Source organism: Vidua macroura, chromosome 10 (assembly GCF_024509145.1).
Source record: "Vidua macroura isolate BioBank_ID:100142 chromosome 10, ASM2450914v1, whole genome shotgun sequence".
Classification (NCBI taxonomy): Eukaryota; Metazoa; Chordata; class Aves; order Passeriformes; family Viduidae; genus Vidua; species Vidua macroura.
The window spans coordinates 14,984,576-15,001,017 of NC_071580.1; the positions used below are offsets into that span (position 1 = coordinate 14,984,576).

General features: G+C 41.9%; 1 protein-coding gene across 5 annotated transcripts in view; it reads left to right on the forward strand.

Annotated features, from left to right (window-relative positions):
• Nucleotides 1-16,442, forward strand: part of TFDP2 (transcription factor Dp-2) — a 52,480-nt gene that overhangs the window by 1,402 nt on the left and 34,636 nt on the right. For 3 of the 5 annotated variants that reach the window (XM_053986293.1, XM_053986296.1, XM_053986297.1), the window contains exon 2: nt 12,465-12,558. In XM_053986293.1, the coding sequence (XP_053842268.1) occupies nt 12,517-12,558 (42 nt within the window). In that variant the 5' untranslated portion in view covers nt 12,465-12,516. Of the gene's footprint in view, nt 1-1,188; nt 1,402-7,337; nt 7,401-12,464; nt 12,559-16,442 lie in introns of those variants that run through there. The other 2 variants (XM_053986294.1, XM_053986295.1) reach the window with 2 other exon arrangements.

The window sequence follows — 16,442 nt, forward strand, 5'->3', positions numbered from 1 at the left end:
ATAATATGTCTTTCTAGAGCATTTAATATTTGTAATGCAAAAAAACCAGAAGCTTACCATGGGATCTAAAGCACATAAATAATGTTTGTGTCCCCGTAAACCTTGTTCTGCTCAGCTTGCTCAGTGGCATTAAGCTGCGTTTGTGTTAGAAATACGCAAAATGGGTAACTGCACGCCTGGATATGTGCCTGGCTGCACTCGAGAAAGACTGAACAAGTGTTGCATCGTTGCGTTGAATGGAACTAGTGCCGAATTTATTTTTTTTGCTCCCAGGAGTGCTTTCTATTAATATGGTCTCTGTAATAATATGTAACCCTGCTTCGTTGAAACAGTTTTTTTACAGCGTTAAGGTAATGTTGAAATCAAACACTTCAGGCTTTTCCGAGGCGCCGAGCTGGGCCTGGCTTTTGGCGGCTGCGGGGCGGGTCCCGGGTCTCGCAGGGCGGAGGTGCGAGGGCGCGGTCGCTGCTCCCCGGCCCCGCCGCCGCTTTGTTGGCCCGGGAGCCTTTGTTCGCAGGGGGAACACGGAGCTGGGCCCCGGCGCGGTGCACAGGCGGCCCTGGCCTCGTTCTGCCGCCGGCTCCCGCACCGAGGCCGGACGTTCCTGTAGCGCCCGCGACGCCGCGCCCGCGGCGGGGCTGAACTTTGCATCCCGGGACGCAGCCCCACCAACTCCTCGCAGATAAGCGGCACGGCCGGCGGCCGCAGCCAGCGCGGCGCCGCGCGCTGTGTGTAAATACAGGCCCATATATATTTATGTATTTGTGTATTTATACACTTCGTACCCCTCGCAGCACCTGGGCGCCGCTGGGACAGGTGCGGCCGCCTGGAGCGGTCGCGGGGATCGAACCCGTGCCCTGACAGCGGCCGGCGCGCGCCGCGGGGGAGAGGCGGCGGCAGCGGGTCCCGGGCGGTCCCGGCCGGCCACGCCCTTCCGCCCCGCCCCCCCGGCCCCGGCCTCGCGGATTGGCTGGCGGTGTGTGTACACACACGGGCCCGGGCCAATGGCGCGGGGAGGGCGCCTGACGTCACGCGGCGCGGCAGCCAATGGGCGCTCCCGGCCGGCAGACGCCGCCAAGCTTGTGCGGGGGAGCAGGACCGGGTAGCGCTCGGCGCGGGGCGGGCGCGGGGGGGCGGCGGGGCCGGGCCGGGCCGGGGGCGCTGCGGGCGCTGCTGCCGCCACGCACCGGGGGCCGCCGGGGGGTCCCGGCTCCGGGGCCTCCTCGCCAGCGGCGAGTGCGCGGCGCCGGCCCGGCCGAGAGGCGTCGTCGGCGCGACTGGATCGCTCCTTGCCGCGGCGGCTGCCAAGGGACCGTCGCCGTCTCGTCGCCTCAGCGTCGCTGTCTGGGCCCAGCCCGCGCTGCCGCCCGCCTTACCTTTCGTCCCTGGCCGGGCCTGCGGGTGAGCGGGGAGCGGGGGGCGGGTGTCGGGGGCTGTGGGGGGGAAGGACAGCCCCTTTCTTCAGCGATCAGCGGCCGCCGCCCCCTGTGCCCCGGGCAGCGCGGTCCCGCCGGCCCTGCCGCCCCCTCCCCGGTGCCGCCGGGCAGCGCGGTCTCGCCCCACCTCGTCCCCCCCGGTGCCTCACGCCGGGCGGGCGCCCCGGGAGGGTGGGAGCCGGGGCCCGACACCTGCGGGCGGGCCCGGGCGGCGGTGACAGCCGGGGCGCCTCCTCCATTGTGGGGAGCGCTGGCGCGGCGGGGCTGGGCCGCGCCGGGGCTGTGCGGGCTGCGGAGCGAGCGGCGGCCCGGCCCCGGCCCCGGCCCCGGCCCCGGAGCGGGAAGGCACCGGCCGAGCTCCCGGCCCTGCTCAGTGGTGCCTCAACTTCTTGTCGGGGCGGTTCTCACCCGCGGGTCTTATCGGGAGAGGGTCAGTCCGGCACAACAACAACAAAACTTCCCTGCCTGCCTCTTCCTGGGAGTTACAGGCCTGCCCGGGCTTCCAGCTGTAAAGGGCTCAGCGGCAGAGGTGCACCCAGTGTAAACACCGTCTGTTGGAGCTGAGAATACAAACAATAGGAGGAAAATACGGAATAAGCAAACTTCCTTGAAATGTGGAAGAAAACCGCAAATGAGAGCGTGCTCCCTCATTGAGCAAAGGGAGGATGCCGAGCTGTGTATCACAGCTTATGCGGTTCTCCTCTGGAGAAAGGACTTCGGGTTTCATTTTCTCTGTAAATTCTTGATTTGACAGAGAAAATCAATAGTTTTAATTGATATGCTATAGTATGCTGGGTAAATATTTTTTACAAATTATTTCTTGGTCAGTTTTCATAATTCTGAAAGCAGTTCAATTATTTTTTTTTTGTCTCTTCATTAATATGGCTCACAGTGACTTTTTTTCCAACTACTATCACTGATGTAGCTTAATTATGTTGACAAAAGATAGTAAAATGTTGGAGGTTGTGTGGTGCTGTAACAAATTGCGACTTGATACAATCTTTGATTCAAAAATAATGTTATGCTGGTAAAAATGGATGCTGATAAAAAAGAAATTAATAAATTTTCTCTATTCCTTTACCCTTCCCAAATTAACTTCAGTTCTTTTGATTATACATACACGAAAAATACACCAAGAAGTGTGGCAAAGACTGAGAGGACCAGTGTTACAGGGCAAATGCAGAACTGTGTTTCACAGCCCATATTTATGCCAATGCTGTGTATACTCACCGGTGTTTTTTACGCAGTGAAGTATTGAATTTCAGGAACTTCTGTTCAAACTAACGTGTGGGGTGTTAAATATAGCACTTTGAAAAAACCATGGAGGAGTAAGGAGAAATTTGCATTATAGAAAAGACTTGGCAGGAGAGGTGGTCAAGAGGAAAAAAAAGTCAAGTTTTCTTTTGAAAAGTTTCTTACTGTGAAGTGAGTCTAGTGCCTCTAGAAGAGGACAGAGTAACAGGTCAAATTATTTACTTCTATAGTAGGGGAAAAAATAAAATTATTAAATATTAATAAGATTGTCTCATGGGTAAATTTAAGAGTGATCTTACATTACTGTCAAATTATTTGGCTTTCTTTTAACCACTTCCTCTTTGAACAAAAATCACTACTGCAGCAAAGCAAAAAAAAGACTTGTACTACCGTAATAGAATTAATTTTATAGAAAACACACCAGTGAGAGGAATGCTCTCAATTGCTGCAGAGGGCTCTGACTGGTGGCCTTTACAAAGTGGGAAGGTACAGTTTTCAGAACAGCATCTTGGCAGCAACTCTCCCGTGTAAAAGGCACAGGCCAAGCAACCCAGCTGGGCAGCAGCAGTGCTGTTCTGCAGGGGATGTCAGTTGTACAGGAGAATTCCTTATCTCTGTCTACTCTTGTCTGTGTTGGACAGTACTGTACCTCTGGTGCATCTGGACACACTTCCTGAGCAGTTGTGAGTACCCTCCCAGTGAAGATCTTTCAGTAGCTTTGGCTAAAATTGTTAAAGGTTTAGTGCAGAAACAGGGACCAAAATTCCAGCATTACGCCCTCTTCAAGGGTGTATGATGTTACCTGGTTTAGAGGTGCACACCTTGTCACTGTGCCTTTGGAAGCTGAATCTCTAAATGCAGTATAAAGTAGTGACTTGCATGGTATGGGGGGGAAGCAGCCCATCCTATGTAGAGAGAAATATTTGAATTTCTGCATCCTAATTTGGAGCAGAATGAGTTCTAGTTATAGCCAGTCTAATTCAGTTCTTAGAATTGCATTTCTTCTGGTGTGCTACCTTAAGATAATGTTCTTAGGGCTGTCTCTAATAAGGAATAATTTCTTAAATTGTTTACTTTTGCATTTTTTGAGTGTAATGGTATAATACTTTCTCCACTACCTTTCCAATTACATTCACCGTACGTGACTCTTAATGAACCAACAGTGAATCTTAAAATAAGGAAAATCAGCTGTCTGTTCTGCTGCAAGGAAATACGCCTACATATTTTTTTTGTGCATAAAGCCAAGAAACCACTGGCATCAGATGGGTTTGTCACAAAACTTGAGGTATTAGGTGAAAAACAATCCCAGTGTCTTGGTGTGGTAATAGTGCACATATCATGGTGGAGCTGAGGGCACAAATGCCTGTGCTGGGATCTGAGAAACCAGGGATATGCAAGGAAATATTGTAAAAGGTGCATGTGTGGTAGGGAGTGAGAGTTTTCTAAGAACTTCCTGGGTTGATTCTTCATGTATGTTTTGTAACATCCAGTATTGGAATGAAATGAATTTTTTTTTCCCCATTATTTGATTTGTAGACTATGACTCTTCTGCAAGGATCTGAGGCAGTAGTAAGTGATCTTACTTTTGTGGTTTCATTAAAGGAACTCCTTTGCTTCTTGGTCTGATGTCCTGTGTGCAGTGATAGTTTCCAATAAAGGGCTTTACAGACTGTTCAGATTTACTTTTATGCTTTTCAATATTTAAAGCATAAAAATCAATCTAAGCAAGTCAAACTGCAAGCCTACAATAGCTTGGTTTGCAAAACCATTATAATGGAACTGTAACAAGCTTTGTAGACTATCATACTTCTGGTGAAATACAGAACAATAATTAAATGAAAAAGATGATGTTTGAAAATAATTTGAGGTCCTGTTGAAGAAACTCTTTGCCTTTCAGAACATGGTTTGCAAAATCCACTGCCTAATGTGAAGTCATTTTTGAGGATATTTGTCTTTACTGAAACCTAAAGTAACTTCTAGATTTTTTTGGTACTGACTTGGTGGAAAATAATGCTTTAGCCAGCTCACATCCAGTATTGGCTGTCACTATGGAGCCTGGAACCCAGCTGGGAAAAGATGAGTGCTTGGTTTTGTTAGTGTGCTTGGTTGTGAACTGCAGCAATTCAGGTGTTGGCAGTTTCATTCTTTCTGACTTGACAATGTTTAAAAGAGAAGACAACTTGATTTTTGGTAACTTCCCAAATAATCTAAGCACAAATGGGATTTGTTTAGAGGTATCTTTGAAGGCATTATCCAGAATTGTCACAGCACTGGGATCTTCCTGGTTTACAGTCTGTAGGATATTTGACTGACATGAACAGCCAGGTTTTTCACAAAACTTAACCTGCTGTTAGTTAACATGACCTGTAGAAATCATCCACTTTATAAAGGTGATGTTGTTTTGACTGGTTTTGTGTTATTTCAGTCAGTGGATGTGCCCTGACCGCCAGGTTTTACAGAAGCAATGGTCAGAGAAAGCAGTGATGGTAGCTGAGACTGTGCTTCTGTTCCTCAATTCTTTGCTAACAGTGAATGGAGCAAACCATGTCCAAACCATGGAATTTTTGTTACCACCTATAGACCAAAATCCATTTGTGAATGTAATTCTGGTCTTGCAGCTCAATTTACTTTTTCCTGTGGAGCTTAGAGTGTGCTCCTCTGTTTGGCAAGGCAGGTTTCTCCTGTTCCATCAGGTTCCTGCTGCTGCCAGATTTGTGTTGGTTTGGGTGGGAATAGCAAATGATTCAGTTGTGGCTTACAACCTCTTTAGTACTTTTGTTCAATGGAGTCCCTCACTGACCTCTCTTGGGTGACTATAACATCTGGCTGGGTATATGGGAAGCTTAACCTGATAGGAATTCATAATCCATTTACCCATGGATGGTGTACATAAATGTGTTCTGTGTGAATAGGGGACCATTTTCATTTACTGTTTTCTTATTGCAAATTTCAGGGAAAAAAAGAAAAATAAGGGTCAGAAAGAAATTAGGTTGCAACAGGTACCCACTGTCTTTAAGGCTGTGAACTTTTAGTTGTATAGAGGAATTCTTCAACTTGGTAGCAGCTATTTGTGGGAATTAAAGCAGATATATCAGTAGCTGCTCATTAAGGCTTGTGAATGCCAATGCATTGACATAGTAAAAGTCACTTGTGAACTGTAATGGTCATCCAAGAATATATGGTGGTAACATGACCAGTAATTATGGATGAGATTAGAAACTGCAAGTGAAAGTGAGCTTATGTCCTCGGAGTGAAATAAGAAACCTGTGTGTGCTTGAGCTCTCCATTTCTTGGAAGGAAGGACTTAGGTAACTTCCTTTTGTTATAAACTTGACCTTGAGATTTGAGGAATGTGGGAAATATATTTCTGTTCTCTTAAAGGTGCAGTCAGGTTATTGTAAACTTCAGTTTATTTAAAATTCAACTTACAATTGCAAATACATTCAAACATTTTTTTAGATCAATAACTTCATACATACAACTGATACAATTTCAAGCTGTGTATTGATTTGGTATAACAGCAGACTTCTGCTCTCTGTCAAAAGCAAATTAGTAATCCTGCTTCTTGCTGTATAGAGGAATCTGGAGACAAAAATATCCCCCTTCTTAATGTATTTTTGAAGCATGCACACACTCCAGTGAATTCTTCAAAAGCATATGGTAGTCTTCATATGAACAAACCATATCCAACCTTTTGTCACATTTTAATCCATAAGTAAATTTTGAGGGATCATGAATGCTTTTTTTCAGAAGTGGAATCATGGCATGGCTCTGAAAACCAGACAGAACTGGTGAGTCAGTGGTGAGTCTGAGGGTTGGTCCTGTCCTGTGCACAGGCCGAGGTGGCCCTTGCAGCTGGCAGCGGTCACAGCATGTGGAGAACTTTCTTCTACCCCCTGTCAGTCCCAGTGTTGGAATTCTGACAATATTAGAACTGAACTGGCTCACTGAGGGGATCAGGTAGGAATGGGAGCTGGTGAGAGTGTGCAGCATTGGGAAGGGGTGAAAAGGGGAAGAAGTGGGTAAAAGTGGAAGATCCCTTGTAGCAATCTTAGCAGGGGTGGGATCTCAGAGCCGTGTAAGATATTTCATAGAACTGTGCCCTTCAGGTAATGTTGTGTGCTGTAATCAGTATTCATGAGCTTTTTCATCACCATAAAAATCCTCTTTTGCCTTTGTACCAATTTATAATTAACGAAGTATGAAATTTTTGTAACCTTTAACCTTTGGTGAATACTGCCATAATCTTGAACCCATGCAAGAGTAGAGTTAAATAATGGCATTAAACTAGAGCAAAGCTTCTAGCAAACTATAAGGAAAATGGAAGAAATAGCTACCAAGTCTTCATAATCAAGTTTTTTGTTGCCATATAACTTGGTGATCTTTAATTAAATGCAAATGTAAAATTATCTTCAGTTCACTGGATGCTAAGATCCTTCCAGCTGTGAAGTGTAGCCAAAAGTATATCTCAACAGTGTGGTTAAACATTTCCATATATTTGTCAATATGCTGATAATTCTGGAATTTTTTAAATCTCAAAACTTACAAAACTGGATTAAAATGTAGGGCATTCTCTGATCTATCATACAGTGTATGGGCTGATGTTAGGAAGAAGCTGGTGTGAAGTCTCAGTAGACAGAAAGATGCTGTTTTCAGCTGGGCCTGGTTGAAAGAGGAGCCAGTGTATTCTTGGCAGACCATCTTACCAAGGTATTTTACAGTCATCACATAGATTACTAAATTTTTTTCAAATGTCAGTCCTTTGTGAAAATGAAATTTCTTCAGGCAAAAATGTGTTTGTGAAAATACAGTGTGCTGTTTACTCTGAAAGGAAGTTGTACCTTCTTACTACTGAAGCAGCAGATTCCTAATGTTGTGCCTGTGTAGTAGTCAGCTATGGGCTAGAAACCCAGTGAGAGAACAAAATATAGGCTTATAGAATTGATTGTCTACTTAAAAAAACCCTGCAGCTAAATTTCTGTTAATTCCAAATTTATCTTGATAGTGATAAAAGTTGTCTGTAAATCTCAAAAAGCCATTTCAGACCATGCTTTAAGTGCTGCATGAACATTAACCACTGTGCTGATGTCAGGCCCTATGTACTCTATCTTGCATGACAGTAAGCTGGTTTGGGGAATTAAAAGAGCCTTCAAAGGTTCAATTGCTTGGGAATTATTCCACATGTTTAATGTAAAGTTCTCCTTATTTGGACAATAAGAGACATGCTTCACCCCACTGATTTTGAAAGAAGCCATGAGTGCTGCCCCTGTTCTTAGACATGTAGTTTAGTGCTGGTGCTGGCATTGAGCACGGCTAGGAACATGCCTAAGAAACCGAGTCCCTTGAGGGAAGGAGCATCCAGGTCCAGGTTGCTGGAACTGGAGACTCAGCACTGTCAGGACTGGGCAAGCAGCAGAACTTGAGGGTCAGCACTGCAGTGAAATGAATGGAGACTTTGAGCACTTTCAGCTAGGAGAGAGTTTGAATCCAGGTTTGGATTTTCTTCCTATTTTATGTGTTCTTCTCACTCAGACCTGCCTTCATCACTGGGATTCAGGATATTCAGCAGCCTCCATCACACAGTGCTTTTCCTAGTCATGTTTACATGTACAGTCATATAATATGTACATTGGTAGTAAATAATAGGTACATCAGTGAGTAAATACAACAAATAGTGAGAGTAATTGGGATATAACATTTGGGATCCACTCCAAGAGTAGTGAATTGGATCCAATTCATTTGTTGCCTCAGTATTTGCTACATTAAGTCCTTGAGGGGACCTTTGCTTTTAGCAAACCACACAGGTTGGTGGTTCTCCATCATGGAGCTGAAGTGCTACAGTTTATACTCATTGAACTTGCACGAATGCCTCCTCTGTTTTTCCAGGTTCTTTGTGCTGTGTAAACTTGAGTCATAATCACTGCTGTTGCCAGGAGGCGTCAGTCAATTTTTTCTGATGATACACTGGCATTTTGCTCCATCTTAACTACACTATGAGATCTTCACTTTCAAATTTAGGTTCAGATAGTCTTATCTTTCATTTGGATCTAGATTTAAAGCAGTAATCCTCATTTCCTTTTTGTGTTGTATAGTTGGGAGAACTGTGCTTTGGATTTGCAGGCTGCAGCCTTTAAGTCAAGTAAAGGTGATTAAACAATGACACTTTTAAACTGAATACTCTTCTCAAATTATTTTATTTTGTTAAAAATTTGTGCTATCATTCAGTGGTCAAGTCACTTAGACTTGCTTTGTTCAGTCTCTCTAATCACTTTATCTGTCTGTCTACTTGAACTTTTTTGAAGGCATAGTTGCTCACAGTAAAGGCTGGAAAAAGAAGTTGTGATATCTGCCAGATCTTTATCATACATGTCATGCTGAGAGTTCCTTTCAAAGGCTTCCTTAGAGCTACTTTCTAATGTTATTTTCAAAATAAAAATTACTGTGTGAGAGCTGAAGGTGGTGACTTATTTCCCATGCTGTGTTTGTGACTTGTTCAATAAATATCTTGGTTGGCTTTTTTGAAGAGCTTCACTGAGTGACAAGCTGGATGTTATATGGCATTTGTGTCTTGTTTTTTTTTTAATCTTATTTTTTTTTTCAAAAAGAAGTTAGATATTAAAACATGTTTTAAGAATAAGCTGGAGGAACACTTCCTGGGAGCAGGTGGATTTCTGATAAGTACTTAATAATTCTGAAATTTTACTGATCTGAAAACTTGAGACACGCTGAGGCAGCATATGTGTAACAGGTGGTCTAAGCCATGTAGATGCCTTGCATAAATCAGTGGTTTAAAACTGAGCCTGTACTGATTAATAAGGAGTCTTTTTGTTACTGCTGTCTTCTGAAATCAGTCTTGTAATAGTTAAAAGTTAGTACTATGGAGAGGGATATGAAGAGTATAAATTACTTCCTTGTGGAAAGGCTGCTGTTACACAGGTTTCTTCTTCTTGAAACTCATCACACTTTCCTCTTAGCTGACCCAATTACCTGGAATAATTTTCACTTTGCAATACTGCTTATCAGGTAAATGAGAAAAAACACTCCTTAGTGGTGATAGAAATCATTCTAGTATACTAAAATCTCTCTTTTTTTTACCTTTCATGTGTTCTGTAAAGACTTTTCATCATAACAATTTAGGTGATTGTCCAATAGTTGTCTTCATTTTTAGGTATTTAGTACTGATGTAATATTACATGAATGGCACTTTCTGTTGGGAACTGGACTCTTGCACTGAAGAGGATCTTGGCATGGTGCTGGTCTAGGTGAGGGTGTGAAGGACTGATAAAATTTTAGAAGAGAAACCAGGGTAAGTTTGGTAAAGCAGAGAACAGACTGTTATGTTGTCTTACAGGGGTAATTTAAAAATAAGACTTTGGACAATAGAAAATAAACATAAGAAGGAATGCAATGTTGTTCTGCAGATGACTGCTTTCTGTTTTGCACTGTTCGTTGCACTGCGATTCGGCTTCAGAATCACCAAAACTTCAGAATAGATCTGGCTTTTAACTTGTAGTTGGAATAGGTACAGATAAAACTCCTGTACTGTTTTGCTGTAACTAGAGCTTGATTATCAGGGCTGTTGTGAATTTAATGCTCAAACTGGCTTTTTAATATCAATGGCATAAGTGATTTGAAAATATGTTCTAAAAGAAGCTACAACTCAGTGTTTACAAAGTCAGACAGTTTGATTGGCTCCTTGTAGAGTACAATATATGACCAAAAGGCAAATTTATGGGAGTGGATTATAAACCGAGGCTTAGCTTATGAAGGGACAAATGTAGTTCAGAAAAAAGCAATCTTTGAGTCTCATGTGCTCTGGGCTCTGTCTTTATGCAGCTTCATTTCAGTAGAAACCAGCTAAAGAAGAAAAAAGGTTGAGTTTTATGTTTTTCTGTCTGTGTGGTGCAAGCACATGCAGCAACTGGGAATGAAGAAAATCTCCATTTTGAGGCCATCTGTGTCGGTTCTTTTGTCTTAACCTGACAAGAGGTCATGGCAGATGGTGGGGTCACAAAGTCTGGCTTCTCAGGCTTGACAAAATGTGTTCATAAAGCTGGAAGAATCCCAACTGTTCTTACTGGCTGAAGAGCGTTGTGGCAAAGGACTGTAATACTTTATGGACAATACCTTCTGGATCATTAAGCTTGACAGCAAATAACTCGTCAAAGATGAACCTAGTTTGCTTATCTGTAAATGAGTTAAAACTGCTCAGCAATTATGTTCTTAACTACATTTTATTTGAGTAAATTACTTGTAAAGCCTCTTAAAGAAAGAGAGGGAGATCAGACTGCAATGTGAATTTTGGCCAGAGCTCCAGATGATGGATTTGGAGAGTTCATCTGCAAGGGTCAGAAATTTTGAAAAAGAACAGGCACCAAAGATCATAATTTTCAGATGCATTGCAAGGATTCAGTATTTGCTCCTTGCCATGACCTCTGTAGCTTTATGGCTACAGGTTTCAGGGTTACTACCAGATCCAGTAGCTCCTTCCCCCAGGGTGGGAAGGAGCTTTGTAGTAACTTCTCTGAAGCCAGAGAAAAATTTGTATTATTTTCTTGGATGTTCTGTGGTGAAACTAAAATGTCCAAGTTTTCACAGGAGAATGTCTTAGTAGAATTGTGTGGCGTTCACATGCTGGACTAACTGCTTAATTATGGCTGCAATAAAGGGAGGCACCAAGGAAGATAAGTACAACTCAGTCAACAGGAAGTGGAGGACACCTCTAAGTTGAGTGAAATGGTTTTCCTCTAACAGTTTAATTGATATATGATGTCTGAATAAACCAAGAAATGTGTAGAAACAGCCTAAAATTTAAAATTCTCCTGGGTTATCCAAAACTACTAAAGCAGTGATGGGATGTGATGGTAGAGTTCCTCATTAGTGCACACACTACTGAAAAACTCCTGGCACATAGGTTAAAATACAGAGGAAATGGCACGAATTGCACCCTACTTTTGTAGCTCTTGAGTTCTGCTGTAAATGGTCATGAGTCTTCTTTGATAAGTAGTTTAGGTATCTTCCTAATTTTACTGAATTGATTCCATGCTTCAAAATGTGAACATTTCTCTCTCTCTTATTCATCCAAATGCAATTCAAATGTCTTTTGTAGTCCATTTTTAAACTACAAGTAATACTTATAAAGTACTTTTCAAGGTACCTAAATGCTTTGTCAAGTTAATTCTACCTGTAAAATGGTTTGTGCTGACAACATTGATTTGTAACTTTTCTTCTGTTTTCTGTAAGGCTTCTGGAAGCTTTCATTTAAAAAAATAAGTCACTTTAAACTACTTTTTGGTATACCAAAATTTTTGTCTTTTCCTGGAATTCTAATATTATAATTCTAACTACACAGGTTTAATAAAAAAGCATGAAACTATTTAAAAGATGAGTTAGAGGTGAATTGTTTTTTCTTGCATGTTTCCTAAAAATTCAGAATGTTTTCTGTATATGTACATTTCATTAAAAGCCTTCTCTGATGTTGGCTAAAGAGACAGTGGAAAGAAGTAATTGACTTCCATTTTTAAAGCCAATCTGCATTACATGGAAAAATTGCATGGTTTTAATTACAAAAGTTTAGTAATGATATAACATGGTTTGCTAACACATTAATGTAGTCAGGCCTTTATGTAAGTTGGGCCTTTATATATGGGATTTAATGTCTGCCTGTTCCAAGCAATGAACATTTTTAGTATATCTGCAGAACCTGACTATTGTGGTGATTATTTTATCAGAAGCTTGGATTTCAACTAAGATACTTCATTAACTGTCTTACAGGATGTTCATTTTAAAGATTCTGTGAAGATGAAAAGGGATATCTTATGGCTTTATGAAATATAAAGCAATACTGTCTGACATGACGGCAAAAAATGTAAGTATAACTCTTCAACATGTAGAACTTTTCCTGTTGGCATTCTGCCAGTCACTGCTGACTTTCAGAATTGTGTGGACAAATATAAGAAATCAATCACAAAGACCTTCAAATTCAGAAATCTTATCTGATTTTTGTATGTATATGTATGTATATGTATGTATATATGTATGTATATTGTATGTATATGATTTTGTACCACAAATAAGTACCCCATCATCTTCTGCAGTATTTTGATAAATTTATCCTGGTTAAAATATCTTTAAGCATGTGGAGTTTTCTCAGCTATGGGTCAGATTGATAACTGAGGCAATGTTTTATGCTGTTTTCATATTGCTCCATTCAGGTCCCTTCCAACTTGAGATATTCTGTGATTCTTTGATTTCTCTAACATTTCTTCAAACTTGTGTGAAAGCTGCACATTTTGTTGAATCTTCTCACCTTTGCATGTCTGTAAAACCCTTCTACTGAGTCTGAGTCTCAGATCTCAAGAAAAAATAGGAAGACTGCATATTATTTGGCTACTGTTGGTTCACTCTTGGTTTCTAGAAGGCTGAAGGCCTTCTCGTTCCTTTACTTGCTCATTACCCAGCCTGTAGCGGTGTCTCAGGGCTCTATATTTGACTCCTCTATCCCAAGTTCTGAGGAAGCTTATGAAATGTCTTAACATCCTGACCTTAATTTTCTGCCTAATTAGCTGTGCTTCCTGAGGTACACAGCTTGTACAGAGAACAGTGCTGATTAATCCTGGTGATCAGTGAATTGAGTATGACTTTGGGCCCTGGGCAATTTGCCTGTTGACTGCCTTTGACAGGGCATCCTGCATTCTAGTTAAATCTGAGTGGGTTTAGGAACCAACATCACCAAAGAAGTGCCCCACAATGAAAGTGCAGGTAGCCTAGGATTGTGCTCTGTTCAGTAACTGCAAAAGCTTTTGTGCATATTGGGTTGGGTTAGATTGGTGCCAATTATTTGGTAGTTTGGTTAAATTAATTCTCAAGTATTGGAAATTTCTGTTGGCTTTATTCATAGCTTCATTTGGTGTGTAGTTCCAGGCTTTGAGGTGTCTTATATCTCACTTTTTGATTCAAGCTTACCAAGACATAAAGTAAACTGATGTGTATATTCAAAGCCCTTTGCTTATTATTTCATAGGTCATATTCAACTCTAGGACAAATGAGTAATTCTACTGATGTATGTGGGACAGCTGCACAAATCCAGGTCATTTGTGGCTTTGACCATTTGTTTGATGCAGTCAAAGGATAAATACCAATCCCCATAAAATCCATGGAGTGCTGTGTAATAGTCATAGAGTGGCACGGGTTGGAAGGGATTTCAGGAGGCCATGTACTCTGGTGTTTTGTGTAAAGCTCTTTGACACTGGAGCCCAGTTGCTTGGTGCTTTGTTCAGGGCTCCATCAGGGCTTTGGGTTTTGAAAATCTCTGAGGACAGACGTGACATTCACTCTGGGTAACCTACTCTTGTTCTGAATATAGAAATAAAATTATGTTGTTTACTTCAGCGCAATGCTGTGGTTACTTTAGAGAAGAAATATTTTATTGGTATGCATGCTTTGAAATTTTGCATGTCAAAATCATGCAGACCTAGTCAGATACCTAATATTTATGTTGTTGTTTTATTTTTTTTTTTAAATCAGCTACTGTGGTACAGGTGAATGTAGGACTCAGTTTTCATGTTTACCTGTTTATGTAGTGGTCATATGCTTCGTGTCATTGGTAGCACTTCTTAGGGTTTAGCCAACCTTGGTTACTCAGAATTGCTCTGGTTACTCAGAACAGTGTCAGCCCTGGTGTTTCCTGGTGCTGTTAGAAGGCCACAATGCTTCTGAATTTGCAGAGTTGCAGGGTTTAGATTCTGTATATGCCTGGGGATTTCTGCAGCTCAAAACCTGTTCCAAATGTAAGGTTAGTATTTGTTAGTGTCAGAAATGGTTTAGTGATCTGCAGAGTGAGTTGAGGGAGAGAGCTTCCTTGTGAGAGTACTTCCATCGTTCTCCTTTATGCTGAAGCATCAAGGAAAGGAAATTTTAAAGTACTGGAATTTGGGCATCTTCCAGGATACTCTTGAAGGGCACGTGTCTTCTGTGCACAGCAGGAAGCTGCCACCTCTGCATTCTGCAATCACTGCCTCTCAGCTGGGCATGTCTGTGCTCCTGCTGCATCAAGCCCCGTGCAGTGAGCTGGGGCTGGAATAGCTTTCCACCCTGCAAGAAGCTCCATTGAACAACCTTCTGTCCAAGGCAGCTTGTGCTTCAGGCATGTGCCAGAATGTTCCTGTAGATTGAATGTGTGTGTAAGATGGAAAACCTTCCCCATTGCTGTTTTTCCTTCCTAACTCTTAAGTGTGTGGTGGGAAAATTATCCAGGCTGAGCTCACTGCTCCTTTTCTTTAAACACAGGACCCTTTCTGGTATCTGTTTGTAGGTAATTTGACCTTCCTTAGAAAACTAATCCGACCAAAGAAGCTATGAATAATAAAATGTTGAATAAAAGTTACAGGTTCTCTTGGAAAAGAGATGTTTATGTGCTTACCATATACATTGTACCCAGATGTAATTCAAATCACTCTGTTCAACTGGGTTATTTCATTCTTTACTTAGATGAGAAAATGTGTTTTTTTCCTTGCCTGTTTTGTATCTCCTTTCCCATTGGTCCTTCAGGTAAAAAGACACCAAAACAGTATTAACAAATGGAGAAAAAAAAGAGCAAATGCTCATGGTAAATTTATTTTTAGTTTCATTTACTCAAACAAATGAGTGATATCACTTCAGCAAGTTTTTTGAATAAGACTTTTAGTTTTGATTGTGAAGTTATTTGTCAGTGCTTCTCAGAGGGTGGCTGTCTTGCCATACATAGATAAGGTCACTTAAATGGCTGTGATATTATTCTTTCACATGTCAGCATGGAAGTTGAATTGCTGAGGGTGGTCACAGAGACTTGCCCAGCCAAGCAGTAGAGAGGGCTGGGCTACAAGGCAAGCTAGAAGAGCTGCTCGTGGCAGTTGGCCCCATCCAAGACTCTGGCTGTGACTCTTTCTTTCCCCTCACCCTGTTTGGAAACTTAGTCACCTAACAGGAAAGGCAAACAAACCTCTAAGATATTTAATAGTATGCAAAGTCCTGCCAAGTCCTTTCTTCATCTTCCATTGTGGCTGGATTCCTTGTGCTGCAGATGAACAGAAGCAGGAGTCCAGCTCCTGCCATGCCCAGTAATCCAGACATTCTGGGCCAGTGTTATAAAGTAGAAATATCACAGGATCAGCATAGAAAGTAACAAATGATACCAGTTAAGCATTGGATTGTTTACTGGTTTCAGCTTAGGAGTTGTTACAGTACAAGATTCCCAAAAGTAGTGCATGGTCTGTCTCAGGTAACAACGTGACCTGGGACCTCTTGAACACTGAAATGGAATCCTATAAAGGTCTTACTGTGCAGCAGTATTGTAATGTTGCATCACACATTGCTTCTTCTGAGGACTTAGGATCATTCTTCTGCAGGAGAAACAAATTCCTTTAGATCTGCCACATTTCTCACTTCAGTTCTCATAAAATTCAAGTTTGTTTTAAAGCTCTTCCAAACTTAGATACAAGGATTATAAAACTGAGAAAAATGCTGCTCTTTATAAATGTGGCACTAGGATCATTGTAATGAAAACAACATATTTCTGTGCAAACTGACGTTCTGTAATTTTGTGTCATTTGGATCACTGAAGTACAACATACATACAAAAAACCCTCTCAAGTACTTTGTTGCATTTCCTTCTAAATCTTCCGGACAATTAAATGTAGAAGTTAGAATTTTCATTCTGACACTGTATATGTACGTCATCTTCAGTGTTTGATTAAAACACTGTTCTGAATTAAT